At 44.5% G+C, this 18,631-nt stretch overlaps 1 protein-coding gene across 1 annotated transcript in view; it reads left to right on the top strand.

Annotated features, from left to right (window-relative positions):
- The window catches only part of ctnna2 (catenin (cadherin-associated protein), alpha 2), a 665,994-nt gene that overhangs the window by 34,573 nt on the left and 612,790 nt on the right, over window positions 1-18,631 (top strand). Inside the window, exon 2 of the mRNA XM_036933400.2 lies at window positions 8,933-9,042. Within this exon, the coding sequence (XP_036789295.1) occupies window positions 8,941-9,042 (102 nt within the window). The 5' untranslated portion in view covers window positions 8,933-8,940. The remainder of the gene's footprint in view (window positions 1-8,932; window positions 9,043-18,631) is intronic.

Here is an 18,631-nt window from a genome sequence, read left to right as displayed (position 1 = left end):
TTTGATTACTCTTTTGTTGAAAATGTGCCTGTGCCAACTTGTAGTATATTTGAGTTTGAAAAAGGATTTTAAAAGTTTATAATTTCGACATTGAAATTTCAGACTTGCTTTTTCCTTGACGAAAAGTGTATCAACCCCTATACAAATGTCCAATTTCCTTTTGCTGCAGGATTATTTTTCGGCCGTAGAAAACTGGCTCAAATTAAGATCCTTCATCTGTATTGGCATTTGACATGGATTCACAAACGTGACGAACGCACACACTCACACACATGCCCATGCACACACACACACTCTTTACGTGCAGCGCAGAGATGAGAGAGTAAAGAGGAGGAGATGACAAGAAACCAGTATTTGAGCTTAGCCCTTCTCCTCTCCTCTCTGAGCCAGAGCAGGGTAAACCCATCAAAGAGATGACCCTGACTTATCTTGGTCCAAAGACCATCTCCTCCGACTACCCTCCGCATTGGGCTCCCAAGTGACGCAGTGGTCTAAGACACTGCATCTCAGTGCACGAGGCGTCACTGCAGTACCTGGTTTAAATCCAGGCTACATCACAACCAGACGTGATTGGGAGTCCCATAGGGCGGTGCACAATTGGCCCAGCGTCGTCTGGGTTTGGCTGGGTAGGCAGTCATTGTAAATAAGAATTTGTCCTTAACTGACTTGCCTAGTTAAATAAAGGTTAAATAACATTAACAAATCCCAATCCCTACAGCAGAAGGTGTGTGTTTTCTCTCTCCTCTCTACAGAACTCTCAGTAGTGGAACAGTGAGGAGGGTTACTCCTGTTCAGGGCTGGTTGTTCCCCATCTCTCTCTGTTTCTAATCCTCTCCTCTGCCACCAAGCCCATCAGGCCAACAACCTGGAGAGGACACACACACGAACACTCTCTCTCTCTCTCTTCCGTCCTCTCTGAAAGTAATGGCCACTTTTCAGTTCATGATTTGAGTATGAATTCATCTCTTGAACTGATTGGATTAGAATGGCATGAACTAAATTCCCTCTCGGTGTTGATTCTCCGTGTTTCTCACACCATAGTTGCCCATTCCCAGTTGTTAGAATATTTACTGACTGCTCTTTCCATTAGTTCGCAAACACAAACACGATCCATGTCGGCCTGTGTTTAATTAAAGGGATAGTGAACCTAAATGACAAAATTACATGATGGTTCCTTCCCCCATAAGCAGTCTATGGACACGGTAAGATAGCAATCCATGCTTTGGTTTTGTTTACCTGGGTCACTGTCTCCCATGAATGAATCACAACCCTTCAGAGTGAAGGGCCTAATGATGCTAATCACACTGACCTGTTCCCACTTGTGAGTGGTTCCTCGCTATTTTGGAGCAGCAGTACCTCTGTGATCGTTCTCTGATGGTCTTTGACTGCATGTGTTTCCTTATTGTTTCTTGTTTGTTTACATGTGTTTACTTATTGTTTGTTGTTTGTTTACCTGTGGTTGCATTAAGGAAGGGCTGTGGGGCCGAGCCAAGTGCCCCCCTGCTAGACAGAGCTCAGGTTCTCTCTTTCTTTATCTCTCTCTCTCTGTCTCTTGCTCCTCTCACACACACGCACGCACGCACACACACACGCACGCACGCACGGATGCACGCACACACACACACACACACACACATACACACACACACACACACACACACACAATCTCTCTCTCTCTCACTTTGTGCCTCTCTCCTCTACTCTTCTCCTCTCGCGTGGCTCGTTTGAACATGAGTTGTAGTTCATTAGAAAAGTGGAATAGTAAATGATTTGGCTCACTGGGGGCGCTCTGCTCCACGCACACTGCTCTGCTCCACTGTCAGACTCTCACACACACTTTCCTTCCCTCTCGCTCTCCCTTCCTCAGCACAAGCCTGTGTGTGTGCGCGTGTGCACTCAGTGTTTGTGACTGATAGGACTGTGGTATGTGTGTGTGTGTGTGCATTTGTTTCCGCTACAATATGCGTCTTGGGTTACAAAATTTGAGAGTTGTAGATGCAGATGTAGGATCTTTTGTTGTTGAGACTTTTCCTTCATAGCAGGAAATCCAAACTTGTTGTGTTTGAGGTTTAAGAAGGCTTCTAAAGTTTGTCATTTCCACTTTAAAAGGTCAAATGTATCAACCCAAAAACCTCCTGCAAAAAAAATCCATTAATTCGAGTCTGCATAATAACTCACATGTCCTGTTGCTGCAGGATTGTTTTCCTGCTGCAGTAAACTGGCTCAAATGAAGATCCGACATCTGTGTTGGGAAATTGAGGGTTGCATTACATTTTGAAATGTTATATCCACATAACCATCAATAACCATTACTGCCTATGACCGACTGCAGTTTCACAATCTTCCATCTGCAGATATGTTTAAAGATTTGTTTTCTGTAATTTGCCAAGTCTAACCAAGGCAATTCAAGAGGGAAACATGTTTTCTCTACAATATGCATCTTAGCTTACAATGTTTAAGAGGTGTGGATATTGGGTGAAATGTTATATCCACACAAACCATCAATAAAAAATAACTGGCTATAACCATCCAATGGAATTTCACACTCTTCCCTCTGCAGATATTTTTCAAGATATTTCCTGTGAGTCAGCCCAAGGCAATTCAAGAGAAAATATGCTTCGCTCTTTCTTGGCTCATTCTTTTGCTGTCAACACCTGCTGTTTTGTGTGAACAATACTTTTCAGTTTTTGAATATCACAAAAGCACGGCGGTGGTTAGCCATCTTGGCAGCGAGAGAGGGCGAGAGAGAGAAAGAGAGAGAAAGAGAGAGAGATATAGAGAGAGAGAGAGAGGGAGAGAGAGGGAGAGAGAGAGAGGGAGAGAGGGAGAGAGAGAGAAAGAGAGAGAGAGAGAGAGAGAGAGAGAGAGAGAGAGAGACAGAGAGAGAGAGAGAGAGAGAGAGAGAGAGAGAGGGAGAGAGAGAGAGGGTGGGTGGGTGTACCAAAGAGAGAGAAACAAAGAGAAAGAGAGAAAGAGAATGAGAGAGACAGAGCGCATACAAAGAGTTGGCTTGGATGTCGGAACAATAAAAACAATTGTGTTGTATTGAAGCCATGTCAGCGTTTCAGCCATCTTGGCAGTGTGTAGCCTTCATCTGATAACAGCAAGGCATTATGTGAATACATCCACAGACGGGACGTTGTTTGTGACATTACAGTGGCATAATGCACTGCCAACAATGATCTACGTCACATCAGTTGCCAGCAGGACATCCTCTAGGCCTGTTCTCTGTGGGGAGAATATGTGTGTGTGTGTGTGTGTGCGTGTGTGTAACATGCAGGCTCTCTTCTCATGCGCATCATAATAATTCTCTCTCGACCATGGCATAAATGATCAACAGCTTCTGTAACAAAAGACTTTGAAATTCACACCATAACCCCCAACAGTTGTCATTACCTTCCTTCTTCTACTGTTGTTGTGTTCAGAGCTGAAACTGAATTATTATTGTTTAGAAAAGGTGGAGGTTGGCCGCTTGTGGAGGATGGATTATCTTGGCAAAGTAGAAAAGCTCACTAAAATGGATGTAAAGAAATGTGTGCCCCAACAGCATTGTTAGTGTGTGTGTGTGTGTGTGTTGGGGGGGGGGGGGGGGTGCAGAGACAAAATATACTGAACAAAAATATAAACACAACATGTACAGTGTTGGTCCTATGTTTCATGAGCTGAAATAAAAGATCCCAGAAATGTTCCATACGCACGAAAAGCTTACTTCTCTCAAATTTGGGGCACACCTTTCTTTGCATCCATTTTAGTGAGCATTTCTACTTTGCCAAGATAATCCATCCTCCTGACAGGTGTGGCATATCAAGAAGCTGATTAAACAGCATGATCATTAGACAGGTGCACCTTGTGCTGAGGACAATAAATGGCCACTCTAAAATGTGTTAGAGTTTTGTCACACAACACAATGCCACAGATGTCTCAGGTTTTGAGGGAGTGTGCAATTGGCATGCTGACTGCAGGAATGTCCACCAGAGCAGATACTTTCATGTTCATTTATCTACCATAACCTGCCTCTAATATTGTTTTAGAGAATTTGGCTACATGTCCAAACGGCCTCACAACCACATGTAACCACGCCAGCCCAGGACCTCCACATCCAGCTTCTTCACCTGCGAGATCATCTGAGACCATCCACTCGGACAGCTGAGGAAATTGAGGATTAATGCTGTCTGTAATAAAGCCCTTTTGTAGGGAAAACCCCATTTTGATTGGCTGGGCCTGGCTCCCTAGATGGTGGCCCTGGCTCCCAGGTAGGTGGGCCTATGGCCTCCCAGGCCTACCCATGGCTGTGCCCCTGCCCAGTCATGTGAAATCCATAGATTAGGGCCTCATTAATTCATTTAATTTGACTGATTTCCTTATATTAACTGTAACTAAGTAAAATCGTTGAAATTGTTGCATGTTGAGTTTATGCGTTTGTTCAGTATACATCCGTAGTTCACCTGAACCACTTCAATATCCTTAGATTAGCTTAACACTATCTCTAACTCAATCCTTTGTTCTACCTCATACCTGCTCATACCTCTTCATAGCAACCTCTTCCATTACCTATTACAGACCTCATAGTCCAGCGTTACATACGACTTCAAAGTAACGCATTGTGTAGCCTAGGTTTTGCGTCCCAAAATGGCACCCTGTTCCCTATATAGTGCACTACGTTTAACCAGAGCCAGGGTCCTGTTCAAAAGTAATGCACTATATATGGAATAAAGTGCCATTTGGAACGGAACCATCGACAAGCGCCACTCTCTTTCGCTGTTGCCATGGCGTCGACAGTTGCATTAGTTACAGGTGTTGGTACTTTTATTTTTCTCCTTCTCTCCTTTCTTCCTCTCCGGGGTATTTCTGGAGAAGAAAAGAAGGGAATACGCCCCCCTTGACATTTCCCAATTGTCCAGAGCCGTTAGTAATTCCACAGAAGGGCATATGACTATTGTCCGTTGTCCATTATTGTTCGTTGTCCCACTGTCTTAAGTTGTACTTGAACGTGTCTACCGGTATGAAACGGTACCGCCCGCGGGGAGAGAGAGGGGAGCTGAGGACAAGGTGTGAGTGATGTCTGAGTAGCAAGTAGAATGTGCGCGCTATAATGCAGTGCTACTTCCACATCGGTATTTTCTTTCCCGGTGTATTTTCAGAGTTGATCAATGACGTAGTTTTGCAATTAGAGGCATTTGTCACTCGGCTTGCTCTGTTTCGGGCTGCCAACGGACATTCATTGGGAGATCAAACGTCAGGGGAAAACGCATTACATTTCTGGTCTTCTCGTTTGTCCTCTATTTCTTATTTTCTCTTGCATGTGGGGTTCCCTGTTCTATCAATTACGACATGGGTTGGTATAAGCTAGTAGAGAACTGGGGGGACCATTTCATGCAACAACAACAAAAAATACCGGATATTTTCGCGGGTGCGTGGACATCGACTGTAAGGGAAAAGTCGTCTGGAGAAGCGATTGCATTAATTTGCTCTAAATTAGCTTCACCTAATGAACCTCTCCCCGGCTGTAAACATACATTACTTCTGATGTTTGTTCCACAAATGTCAGTGAATGTCAGAGAAATGTCAGCGAGGGCACACTTTACTCTGCTGTACGTGTGTGTATGTGTGTCTGTGCGACTCTGCCTGTGTGTGTGTGTGTGTGCAGTCTGTCTGAACTCATCCTCACTGCAAAGGACTCTTATTTTGGGGTTTAATTCCAGGAGTTTGTAAAGGCCTACATGTATTTTGGGCAATTCCTGACATTTCAAAATAAACGCTTTACTTCCATGTCTCCTTTCTGTGTGGGAAGAGCCACTCAATTAGGCTTCTTACAAGGTAGATTATGCAATGTGTTTCCTGTTCATGTGATACTATTTGAAATATTCCTAATTTAGGCTAGTAGGCAAGATTTTGTCTTTGTAGGTATAGACTTCATGTGGAGCATATTTATCTACCATAGAAGAGAAGGAGAGCTTAATGCTGGCCAGTCTTCCCAGAAGCTTTATTCACTCCCAGCCTTGTTTTAGAAGCCCTTAGTCCAGAACCCTCAATTTCCCTCAACCCTCGTCCCCCCTCGTCCCCCCCCCCCCCCCTCGTCCCCGTCCACCAGACAGAGGCACTGGACCCCCGCCCACATGCCCCAGCTGGCAACATTGGACTGGAGTGTTGCTTAGCTTCACGTTCCCATGGTAATGGCAGCCCTCCTCCCTCCTCTGCCCCTCTCCATCCTTCTGCTGTGGACTCTATCGACCCCAAATAACCCCAGTGAGTCAGATCCCCCTACTGACAATAGTATAGTCTATAGGAGGAGGCCCCTACACAAGCATATGTCAGGGTTTAGACTTTGCCTCAGGGTGTGTGTGTGTGCGTGTGTGTGTGTGCGTGCGTGCGTGCGTGCGTATGGCCACATCTGTGTGTTGCTTGGTATTACTCTTCGGAATTATAGGTAGCTAATTTGTTAATAGAACCGATTTGGATTAGACTTAATTTAAATGTGACTGGTACTTCTCGCCTCAGCTATATACTCCTAAGGGTTTTTTCAATGGTGATCATTGGAATTCCACTTAGTTCTGTACTTTTCAACTCACCTCAGACAAACTTCTCTCTCTCTCCCTCTCTCTCGCTCTCTCTCTTTCGCTCTCATATTTCCAAATGGATCCCTGCCTGTGTCTCCCCGCCTCAGTTTCCTGCCTTAATCAGAGACTCACCTGCATATATTAGCTCTGTTCTTCAAAGCCACTGCTCAAGCTTTGTACCCACATGTGTTTTTAGTAATCAGAATCCCACTTGCTCGCTCTCGGTCCCACCGAAAGGAATGATAGAGACTGAGAGACAAATCTAGGCCAACACACTCTTCTGAATGACAATCGGGTTTGAAGGCAGTAGGCAAAAACAGTGCGAGGTGTCCCTGAATCACATTCAAGCCTGAGTAAAAACACTTCAACACAACACCATTAAAGAATCTCGGCACAGACTATTTTATTCTAGTTAACGTGGAGGTGTCTTTACTGTGAATCTTTAACTGCCGAGTTCACAGGAGGTTGGTGGCAACTTCATTGGGGAGAATGGGCTCGTGGTAGTGATGTGGAATGGTATCAAATAGATCAAACACATGACTCCGTTCTAGACGTTATTATGAGCTGTCCTCCCCTCAGCGGCCTCCATGGGTGGAGATGCGAGTGGTGTAGGCGCCCTTTAATGCAATCAGTGGTCTTTTGCCTGATTTCTTTCGTCATTTGCATGTATTTTTTTCACTAAAGTAGTGCACTGGCCCTTTACTTGCGTTGGTGGACCGACATGGACCTCTGTAGTGTCTTGCAGGATTCAATAGTTTGGATCTGTGAGAGTTGTTGCACTGTCCCTTTCTCTGTGATGTCATTCTAATGGAATCTAGAAATAACAAAACCCTGTCCTCAAACATGTATATCAAAAGGTGCAAAATGATGGTCAAAGACACAAAACATAAACATCTGTCACGTTCTGACCTTAGTTCCTTTGTTTTGTCTTTTGTTTTAGTATGGTCAGGTCGTGAGTTGGGTGGGTTGTCTATGTTAGTTTGTCTATGATTTTCTATTTCTGTGTTTGGCCTGGTATGGTTCTCAATCAGAGGCAGCTGTCAATCGTTGTCCCTGATTGAGAACCATATTTAGGTAGCCTGTTTTCCATTGTGTTTTGTGGGTGGTTATTTTCTGTTTAGTGTTGTGTTGCACCTTACAGGACTGGTCGTTGGTTGGTTGTTTGTTTTGTTTTCAGTGTTCATTAAAATATGAACACTTACCATGCTGCACCTTGGTCCTCCTCTCCTTCCCCAGACGACAAGCGTTACAACATCAAATTCCTTTTTTTTCAAATAACATGGAAAACAACCACTTTTTTTGTGCAGTATGAATTTACTATTATTACAAACCACTTAATGTAAATACATTACTGTATAGTACATAGGCTGGTCATCCAGGTTTGTACCTTCCATCACCAAGAAGAAAAACAATGCACAATACAGTCATTGAGTACATTGAGACATCATGTGGCTTGTGGTGTGATCATGTGGCTCAGTTGGTAGACCATGGCGGTTGCAATGCTAGGGTTGTTGGTTCGATTCCCATGGGACAATGCATGCATTCACTACTGTAAGTTGCTCTGGATAAGAGTGTCTACTAAAATGGGGAAAAAGGAATGAATAGACCATTTCTGTTTTCACATAGATATAAGATCAATTTGCAAAGTATCTCCAACTGGAAAACATGTGTTTTTTTTTTATATTCCACAGATGTCAGATGATCTGTTTTGTACAGATAATTATCCGACTCGAGTTATAAATGCGGGTAAACACTCAAATACATTTAGTTGAAATGTTGTCACAAAGGGTATTGCACTGGGTCTACTAGTCCTGGATTAGTGGATCGATTCAGACGTCTTCGGCGCTGGCAATTCTTGTTGCTAAATCGCAGCACCCCCACCCCAAAACTACTTCCCACGGCTATGGCAGAGACTCTCTGGTCCATGCCCAGGTTTGCAGAAGTAGGAATATGTTTAAAGTCTCCATTGTTTCCCCAATTTTGATACGTATTGGCTGAACCAGGGGGTAGAGTTGATATGCTTCTCTTTCGAGTGTGTTTTGAGGCGCTTGCCACCATCCCACTAGTCTCCTCTGTCCGAAATCTCCTCTGTCCACTAGTCTCCTCTGTCCGAAGCTCTAAAGCGACTCCACCAAACTCCTCCGTTTCAGTTTCCCACTCTCTAATCCGTCCCTCTTTTAAACGGCTGTCGATGGTGCATGAAGTGTCACTGCCTAGGAATAGAGGGAGAAATAAACGGGGCATTCTTCGAAAAAGGCCTCGCCGCTGAAAGAACAAGCTCTCTCTTTCTCTCGCGCTCTCTCTCTCTCTCTTTTGTTTTGCCGCGAACCAAATACGTGTGTTTTTCTAACTTGTCTCTTTGTTTGTTCCTCCAGCAGAGACCATGACCACCGCTACGTCCCCCATCCTGTTGAAATGGGACCCCAAGAGTCTGGAGATCCGCACCCTGACCGTGGAGCGGCTGCTGGAGCCCCTGGTCACACAGGTAGGGACACATAGCTTTAGCAGAGGCTTCAGCTCACCGGGCTAACATAGTCGTTGGGGGTAACGGAGGTGGTTCAGCGAACCGCGATCGCGGGACGAGTAACCGTGCTGCCTAAACTGTAGCCTTGGGCTTCACCTGTCTTGCCCGGAGACCTTGGTGTAAACCCAGCTGGTCACTTACTCACTGGTTATAGCTAGCGACAAGGTAAGACGCTTTCTGGTTTTACTGGTAATAAAGTCACTGGTTATACAAATCTAAGCTATACTGGGGTTGGATAAACCAAGTCATCTGGCTAGTGAGAGACAGTTTTATCAGAGGTGGTCCCGCGAACCACGATCTTGTGATGAGTAACCTTGCCTGGGCTGCTGCCTAGGCTTTAGCTCGTTGGGCTAACGCAGTCTTGTGATGAGTAACCTTGCCTGGGCTGCTGCCTAGGCTTTAGCTCGTTGGGCTAACGCAGTCTTGTGATGAGTAACCTTGCCTGGGCTGCTGCCTAGGCTTTAGCTTGTTGGGCTATCGCAGTCTTGTGATGAGTAACCTTGCCTGGGCTGCTGCCTAGGCTTTAGCTCGTTGGGCTAAAGCAGTCTTGTGATGAGTAACCTTGCCTGGGCTGCTGCCTAGGATTTAGCCTCGTTGTGCTAGTGCAGTTTTGTGATGAGTAACCTTGCCTGGGCTGCTGCCTAGGATTTAGCTCGTTGTGCTAACGCAGTCTTGTGATGAGTAACCTTGCCTGGGCTGCTGCCTTGGCTTTAGCTTGTTGGGCTAACAGTCTTGTGGTGCACAGGAGACTTGGGATCAAACCCAGCCAAACTCACACTCTCTGGTTATAGCTGACAACAAAGCTGACAACATGCTGGAATGACTAGCAGAGAGACTAGCAGGCAGAGAGATTCTGTATGGGAAAGGCTTCAAAAGATAAAAGTTATTCTTTCCATAGAGGCATTCCCCAGAAACTAGCGTGCTTAGCAACCGCTTCTCTAAAACAGCTTTGATAAACCTGCAGCTTCTGGGCAGGCAGCAGGTAGCAGCGCGCACACACACACACACACACACTGTCCGTATCTGTTTTGAAAATGCTAGACTTACTGTTTAGCCTTATATTCTACAACCCCTTTACTCCAGCTTCCCCTTGAGAGTTTTGGAAGTATTGATTCTACACTTCTTGCCAGCTTCGGTCTGCCCCATTGTATCAAGCATAATTTCCGTTCTCTTTAATCTCTGCTGTTGATTTTATTTCTGGGTTAGTGACGGATGGTTCTGGCGTCCCTGGACGACTGGCTTAACAAGCAAGCAACAACAGCCAAACAGATGCGATCTTTAAAGCATGACTTGATGTGTGAGAAAATAGAGAATGGAATTTGATTTCCTTCTGAGGCACTGAGATTTGTTATTCCAAAGAAAGCAAAAAGTTTCGGACAAGGTTGCGGGAATTAGCCTGTATTCTGTGATGAAGCAAAATTAACCAGAACGTGTAGCTTGTAGTGCTGTGTGGCAATTGGTTGCTTGTCAAACGCCAGTTCATTAGTAGTCCTAGTGTGTATGTGCTGGTTGTTTTGTGGTGACGACGGCAAGGACAGTTGAAAGTCACCGGCAGTTCTTTGGTTAACATTGTATTGCAAACGCACGCACACACGCACGCGCACGCACGCACACACACACACACACACAAACACACACACACAGTGTTGCTAGAGTTTGGTCAGCAGAACGTGATGTGGCTGAGGGCTTCCCATAGGAGGCCCCCACGCTGGGAGGCACATGGCATAGATAATACACCACACGCACACTGCTCTGAGCTAGAGATGAGAGAGTCAGCTTTTGTTTGTCTATTTGTGGATGAGAGAGACATTAGTGTGTGTGTTTATGAACACTGGGAGTGGAGCATTGCCCTCTTCCTCTCGCTGCTGTGTGAGGGAAAAGGCTTCCACCATGGACAGTCGTCCCCCCCCCCCCCCCCCCCTGTAAAGGGACTTCCTGACTCTCCTATACTGCTCCGACGGAGACTGAGACCAACTTAGCAAGATAGCATCGGTCACTATACTGCAGCTCAACAGTGCAGTAAAATATGAATATGCTATACTTCATCTATTACACGATCACATAGTTCATGAAGACAGCCGGTCTCCAAAGAGGGCAGCAGCGGGAAACGCTAAGATCACAGCTCGAAGGGAGACAACAGCGAGATTTGATTTGAAGAGGAGAGGAAACATTTTTGCTAAGACAAAGCCTGTGTGATTGATTTGGTTCATTTCAGGCACTTTTTTCCCCCCATCTGTTTCCTACTCTTCCGCCCATTTTTATATTTGCCAGGGAGGGATGATAGAATTTATTTTGAATGAAATGTGAACCTTTTTTTTGTCACGGCCTGTGACAACTATCTGTCAAGCGGTTGTCTCATCTGTACCGTGCCGCTTCAACGAGAACAGGAAAGGGAAACAGACAGGGAAAGAGAAGACGGAGGAGCAAAGAAGAGTAGCGGGTGAAGGGGTGAAAGAGGGTAAAGGAGAGATGAGAGAATGTTTTTTGGCTTGTATTGGTTGTGCATGTGTCTACACAGACAGTAGATGCATCTACGGATGTACACAACCTATTTTGGCTTAACAGTTTAGTGAGGAAGGCAGATGGATGTACAGTTGAAGTCGGAAGTTTACATACACTTAGGTTGGAGTCATTAAAACTCGTTTTTCAACCACTCCACAAAATTCTTGTTAACAAACTATAGTTTTGGCAAGTCGATTAGGACATCTACTTTGTGCATGACACAAGTAACTTTTCCAACAATTGTTTACAGACAGATGATTTAACTTATAATTCATTGTAACACAATTCCAGTCGGTCAGACGTTTACATATACTAAGTTGACTGTGCCTTTAAACAGCTTGGAAAATTCCAGAAAATGATGTCATGACTTTAGAAGCTTCTGAAATGCTAATTGACATCATTTGAGTCAATTGGAGGTGTACCTGTGGATGTATTTCAAGGCCTACCTTCAAACTCAGTGCCTCTTCGCTTGACATCATGGAAAAATCTAAAGAAATCAGCAAGACCTCCGAAACCTCCACAAGTCTGGTTCATCCTTGGGAGCAATTTCCAAACGACTGAAGTTACCACGTACAATAGTACGCAAGTATAAACACCATGGGACCATGCAGCCGTCATACCACTCAGGAAGGAGACGCGTTCTGTCTCCTAGAGATGAATGATTTGTACTTTTCGCACCAAAGTACAATCTCAGAACAACAGCAAAGGACATTGTGAAGATGCTGGAGGAAACGGGTACAAAATAATCTAAATCCACAGTAAAACGAGTCCTATATCAACATAACCTGAAAGGCCGCTCAGCAAGAAAGAAGCCACTGCTCCAAAACAGTTTGCAACTGCACATGGGAACAAAGATCATACTTCTTGGAGAAATGTCCTCTGGTCTGATGAAACAAAAATCGCACTGTTTGGCCAAAATGACCCTTGTAATGTTTGGAGGAAAACGGGTCTAGCTTGCAAGCCAAAAAACACCATCCCAACTGTGAAGCACAGGGGTGGCAGCATCATGTTGTGGGGGTGCTTTGCTGCAGGAGGGACTGGTGCGCTTCACAAAATAGATGGCAGCATGAGGAAGGACAATTATGTGGATATTTTGAAGCAACATCTCAAGACATCAGTCAGGAAGTTAAAGCTTGGTTGCAAATGGACAATGACCCCAAGCATACTTCCAAAGTTGTGGCAAAATGCTTAAGGACAACAAAGTCAAGGTATTGGAGTGAACATCACAAAGCCCTGACCTCATTCCCATAGAGAAATTGTGGGCAGAACTGGAAAGGCGTGTGCGAGCAAGGAGGCCTACAAACCTGACACCAGCTCTGTCAGGAGGAATGGGACAAAATTCACCCAACTTATTGTGGGAAACTTGTGGAAGGCTACCTGATAGGTTTGACCTAAGTTAAACAATTTAAAGGCAATGCTACCAAATACTAATTGAGTGTATGTAAACTTCTTACCCACTGGGAATGTGATGAAAGAAATAAAAGCTGATATAAATCATTCTCTACTATTATTCTGACATGTCACATTCTTAAAATAAAGTGGTGATCCTAACTGACCTAAGACAGGGAATTTCTACAAGGATTAAATGTTATGAATTGCGAAAATCTGAGTTGAAATGTATTTGGCTAATGTGTATGTAAACTTCCGACTTCAACTGTACTAGTTTCCATATTATTGGCTAGTTTTGGACAGTTTCCATGTTTGGGATAGTTTAGGGTAGTTCTCATATTTGTTTATAAGCCTTATTTACAGTAGTTGCATCAACGAAGTGATCTGAAATCAAACTCAAGGCCTGTGAAATCAAGTGCTGCCAAAATTCAAACTTTTCCAAATGTCATGGTCTCCAACAGAGATCAGTCGTTAGCACTCACTCCAACGTAGACTTCTAAAGCTTTACCAGTGATTCAACTTTAGAACTAATTCTGCTTCATCTTTTATCTGAGAGACTGCGCGCACTTCACATTTGATTAACTTCAGCCATCTGTAACTCCGACCTTCAAGAACCTTCGGTGTTGAAATTCAAGTGCCACTTGCCGTGCATTCACACTACCGTTGAGTTTAATAGACCATAAATATATATATATATTTTTTAATAGACCAAAATATTTTCTCTGGGCTTCAATCTCAGGCAGGTCAAGTTAAATAAATGACTGAAATCAATGCGTGAATGGATGGATGGATGGACAGTGTCTTTGTGAATAGACTTAGAATGGCATTGACAGGGATGAGTTGGCTCGGCTTCTTGCTAGCTAGCGAGAAGCGCTAGTTTAATCAGAGAGAGCTAATCACACACACACACACACACACACACACATCAGGCTCATCTCTGTGGGTAACCAAGCGCTGCTGCCACCCAGGAGCACACAGGGATCCAAAGGGTTCATCTCCTCCTTGGCTAGCCGGGGGGGAAAAGGCCAGGTGGAGTCATGCTTGAGCACTGATGCCCTTTTGTCCGCCTCAGCCACTGTGGAAGGTCTGTTACCACTCTGAGGAAGAGAGAGGGAGAAGTGTGTGTGTGTATGTGTGCAAGTGTGTGTGGGGTGCAAGTTCACACTCGCGCTTGTGCACGCACGCTCTGGATCACGACCCTGTCACGTCTGAGCAGCGATGGTGTGGTTCTGCTTCCTTGCCTCGTCTGTTTTGGGCACAGTCTTCCGGGGTGGCTGAGTCTCTCCAGATTAGGACCAAGACAGCCGTTTACACTTTAACAGTTGCTTAGCTAACTCAGCCCAACACAGTGTCCAAACAGCAGAACTCGGTTTGAGATTGTATATGAGAGAACAGTCTAGACTGTGCCATGCTCTGTGCTCTCCTGTCCCATTAATCAGCATGTCTTTATCTCTGCTATATTAAACTGAACCTATACGACCATACCTATTTTCATGCCATCTAACTAGGCCCATCTCATGTCTGAGGCCTCTAGACGATTCTGTCAGATATGTAACTCTGTGTCAAGATTCAACTGAGGCTGCATATTGTAGCCCACAGCCCCCCCCCCCCCTTTCTGGCTTTGGAGGGAAGTATGATGAATGTGATTTATGAGGTGGATATGTGGTGTGGTTTGGCAGCGCAACAAGGTCGTGACTTTCCCAATCACCAACAAGCAGAGACAGTGTCCATCTTTGTCCCGAGTACACGAGTATCTCATTCCCCTCAGCCCGTTCTCTCTCTCTCTCCTCTTTCTCTTTATTTGTTTTCTAACAGAAAACACGTGAGAAAGGCCAAGTTGTACTGTTACTCAGCAGTGCATGTATGCTCTCTGTATGTGGCACATGGAATGTGACTGTGCGGTGACGTAACCCTCCGCTTAGGGCAGTTTGTGCACTGGTGCATGTGTTTTTGTGCGTGTGTATGTGTGTGTACATGCTTGTGTGACATCAAAGGATTTTTCTAACAGCCTGTTTAATTACTCCCTGTCTGTCTGGCCCTGTGCTGACTCCTACCCCTCGCCCCTGACACGTCCTGTAGATAATTGGTATGGCCCTGTGCTGACTCCTACCCCTCGCCCCTGACACGTCCTGTAGATAATTGGTATGGCCCTGTGCTGACTCCTACCCCTCGCCCCTGACACGTCCTGTAGATAATTGGTATGGCCCTGTGCTGACTCCTACCCCTCGCCCCGCGCCCCTGACACATCCTGTAGATAATTGGTATGGCCCTGTGCTGACTCTAACCCCTCGCCCCTGACATGTCCTGTAGATAATTGGTATGGCCCTGTGCTGACTCTAACCCCTCGCCACTGACACATCCTGTAGATAATTGGTATGGCCCTGTGCTGACTCTAACCCCTCGCCCCTGACACGTCCTGTAGATAATTGGTATGGCCCTGTGCTGACTCTAACCCCTCGCCCCTGACACATCCTGTAGATAATTGGTATGGCCCTGTGCTGACTCTAAACCCTTGCTCCTGACACATCCTGTAGATAATTGGTATGGCCCTGTGCTGACTCTAACCCCTTGCTCCTGACACATCCTGTAGATAATTGGTATGGCGCGGTGCTGACTCTAACCCCTCGCCCCGCGCCCCTGACATGTCCTGTACATAATTGGTATGGCCCTGTGCTGACTTTAACCCCTCGCCCCTGACACATCCAGGTAATTTGTATGGCCGTGTGATGTCCGAGCTGCTCCCAGTAAACACAGCAAGTGCTTGCAGATTGATATGAGAAGTGGATGAGGGCTTGTCTTCAATAGGATATATGGACTAATGGAGACCCACACTTGTGGTTGCTTGTGGGTGAAAACTTTAGTTTCCGTCTCTGGTTGGTGTTTGTATGTAGTTTGCCTGTCTCTGTGATAGCTTCTTTTTTGGTGTTGTTGATTTGTGTGCCTGCACGTGTAGACCAATGTGTCCTTACTTGTCCTCAGCTTGATCTTTCTCTTTGTGAGTGGCTTTGTTTCCTGCAGACTCACATACAGATGTAGGATCTTAATTTGATCACCCGGTTGCAGGATAACATTCCTGCACCCGGGGGTGATCAAGTTAACATTCCTGCAACTTGTAGTGTATTTGAGGTTTAAAAAGGCTTCTGATGTTTGCAATTTCCCCTTTTGAAATGTCAGACTTGATTTTTCCCCTACAAAAAAAATCCATTAATTATAATCCACATAATAATTCACATTTCCAGTTGCTGCAGGATTATTTTCTTCAGCAAACCGGCTGCAATGAAGATCCTACATCTGTAAGGGGAAATGTGTTTCTTATTATCTTTCAATTATTTCTCGTTTCAACGAAATAGCCATTTACAGGCAGCGGTTGACAAATTGAACCTGCCGATGCAAATAGAGTTTGGCTAACCCTTAATGAAACCCTTAATTCATCCAGAATGAAATTCATCCTAGACGGTGAGTGAAGCCGTATAATAAGTGACACACACACGTAGGCTATTTATCATTATCACATTGTCCTAATATTATAGTCTAACATACACACGTACGTTCCATTGTGAATGAGTCCAGATTTATTGGCAGACAGAGATTGAATCCCCATCTAAACAGCTATTCTCATACACACATATAAACAACATAGCGTGATTATATTAGCCTTTATATTAAAGTGTAGCAAAAAAAAAAGTTTTATCCATTGCGTACAAAATGTTATTCTGGTCCCTAGGAGGACTAAAGGAAAGTCACAACTAAGTAATTACTTTGTGTGTGTGTGTGTGATCGTTCATTTAGCTTGTCCACCCATGCCTGAACCTCTTGGCAATTATGATCCATTTGAGTCTCCCTGCAAAACGAACCTTATGTGCAACATGAATTACGCTGTCACACACAGAAACACAATTCAATTATTCCATTTCATAAATAGAAGGATCGGTGTGTTACTGTTACCAGGATAGAATGATTCCTGTTGTATCTTTAAAGCAACACTCTGGGATTTATTTATCAGGAAAAACATGATGGGGCCAGGGAAATGGAACCCCTTTAAAATTCATAGTCAGCGTTCTACAAATCAAATCTAGTTGTTTCAGCTAATTATTATTAAGTAACTGGTTACACAGACTTGTTTTAGTTTTCTAAACTTTTCAGTCCAAGTGTTACCTGAACAAAAACTGTTGCCCCAAATAAGTCAAAATGCAGTTCACTTAAAATGACGTTTTTGCTCAAATTGTCTCTTATTCATACGAATGAACTAAATACAAATAGTTGGCTTCAATTATTATTTGAGCATCTTACTTAACAAAAGGCTGTGGAACTAGCTACACAGACACACACACACACAGTGCTTATAACATAGAATGTTTTCAATGTGGTAACTTTCTTGGGTAGAGTAGACTGCAGCCCTCCAAGGCTATGATGATACCTTTAAAAGGGCCCAATGATGGAATATCATAGGCTGCAGCTCAGCTTCATAGAGAGGAATCAATGTATCTCCATATGCTTCGGAGTCTTCCGTCGGCATTTTAGAGCTTGTTTCTAGCATGAGGCATCACCGAGTGAAGCATAGTTATAGAGCTCTTGATATCGTTTGGATATCTTCCATGTATTGATTTCAGAATAGAAAACATTGTGTAAAATAAGCTTTATGGCAATGACCTAGCCTTAACAAATTTTGTTTATTTACATATTGAATTTGATTGACCAATGTCAGTTTCAGCATTTATTTATTTAGTCTTCACCTAAAGTGGCCTCTTTCCTCTTCATTGGTGCTGCATGGCAGTCAGCGATTTTCTCTCGGGAGCTGTCCATGGTCCTGAAATCAAATCATCTGAGAGAGACAGAGAGAGATAAGGGGGGAGAGAGTGATAGACTAGATCCTAATCTCACTCTATTTAAATAAAATAAATACAAAGTAAACAGGTGATAGATAATTGAATAATAATAATTGAATTGAATTAATGCAAGTGAATGATCAACTCTCACCTTCTCAATGTAGGCAGCAGCCTCTCTGAGTTAGTGATTGCTGTTTAGCAGTCTGATGGACTTGAGAGAGAAGTTGTTTTCAATCTCTCAGGTCCCAGCTTTGATGCACCTGTACTGACCTCGCCTTCTTGATGATAGCGGTGTGAACAGGCAGTGGCTCGGGTGGTTGTTGTCCTTCATGATCTTTTTGGCCTTCCTGTGACATCAGGTGCTGTAGGTGTCATGGAGGACAGGTAGTTTGTCCCTGGTGATGCGTTGTGCAGACCGCACCTACCTCTGGAGAGCCTTGCGGTTGAGGGCAGTGCAACCAGGCTGTGATAAATCCTGACAGGGTGCTCTCGATTGTGCATCTGTAAAGTTTGTTAGGGTTTTGGGTGACAAGCCAAATTTCTTCAGCCTCCTGAGGTTGAAGAGGTGCTGTTGCGCCTTCTTCACCACACTGTCTGTGTGGGTGGACCATTTCAGTTTGTCTTTGATGTGTACACCGAGGAACTTAAAACTTTCCACCTCCACTGCTGTCCCTTCGATGTGGATAGGGGGTGCTGCCTCTGCTGTTTCCTTAAATCCACAATCATCTCCTTTGTTTTGTTGATGTTGCGTGAGAGGTTGTTTTCCTTGTTAGCGAGCCGCGATGGTGGAACTGTATTATCCTCAAAGCGGGCAAGGTGGTGTTTAGTTTGTC

This window comes from Oncorhynchus mykiss, chromosome 10 (assembly GCF_057628025.1).
Source record: "Oncorhynchus mykiss isolate SJ-2025 chromosome 10, ASM5762802v1, whole genome shotgun sequence".
NCBI classification, from domain to species: Eukaryota; Metazoa; Chordata; class Actinopteri; order Salmoniformes; family Salmonidae; genus Oncorhynchus; species Oncorhynchus mykiss.
The sequence above is the reverse complement of the archived record's forward strand: the minus strand, read 5'-3'. Positions and strand labels throughout refer to the sequence as shown.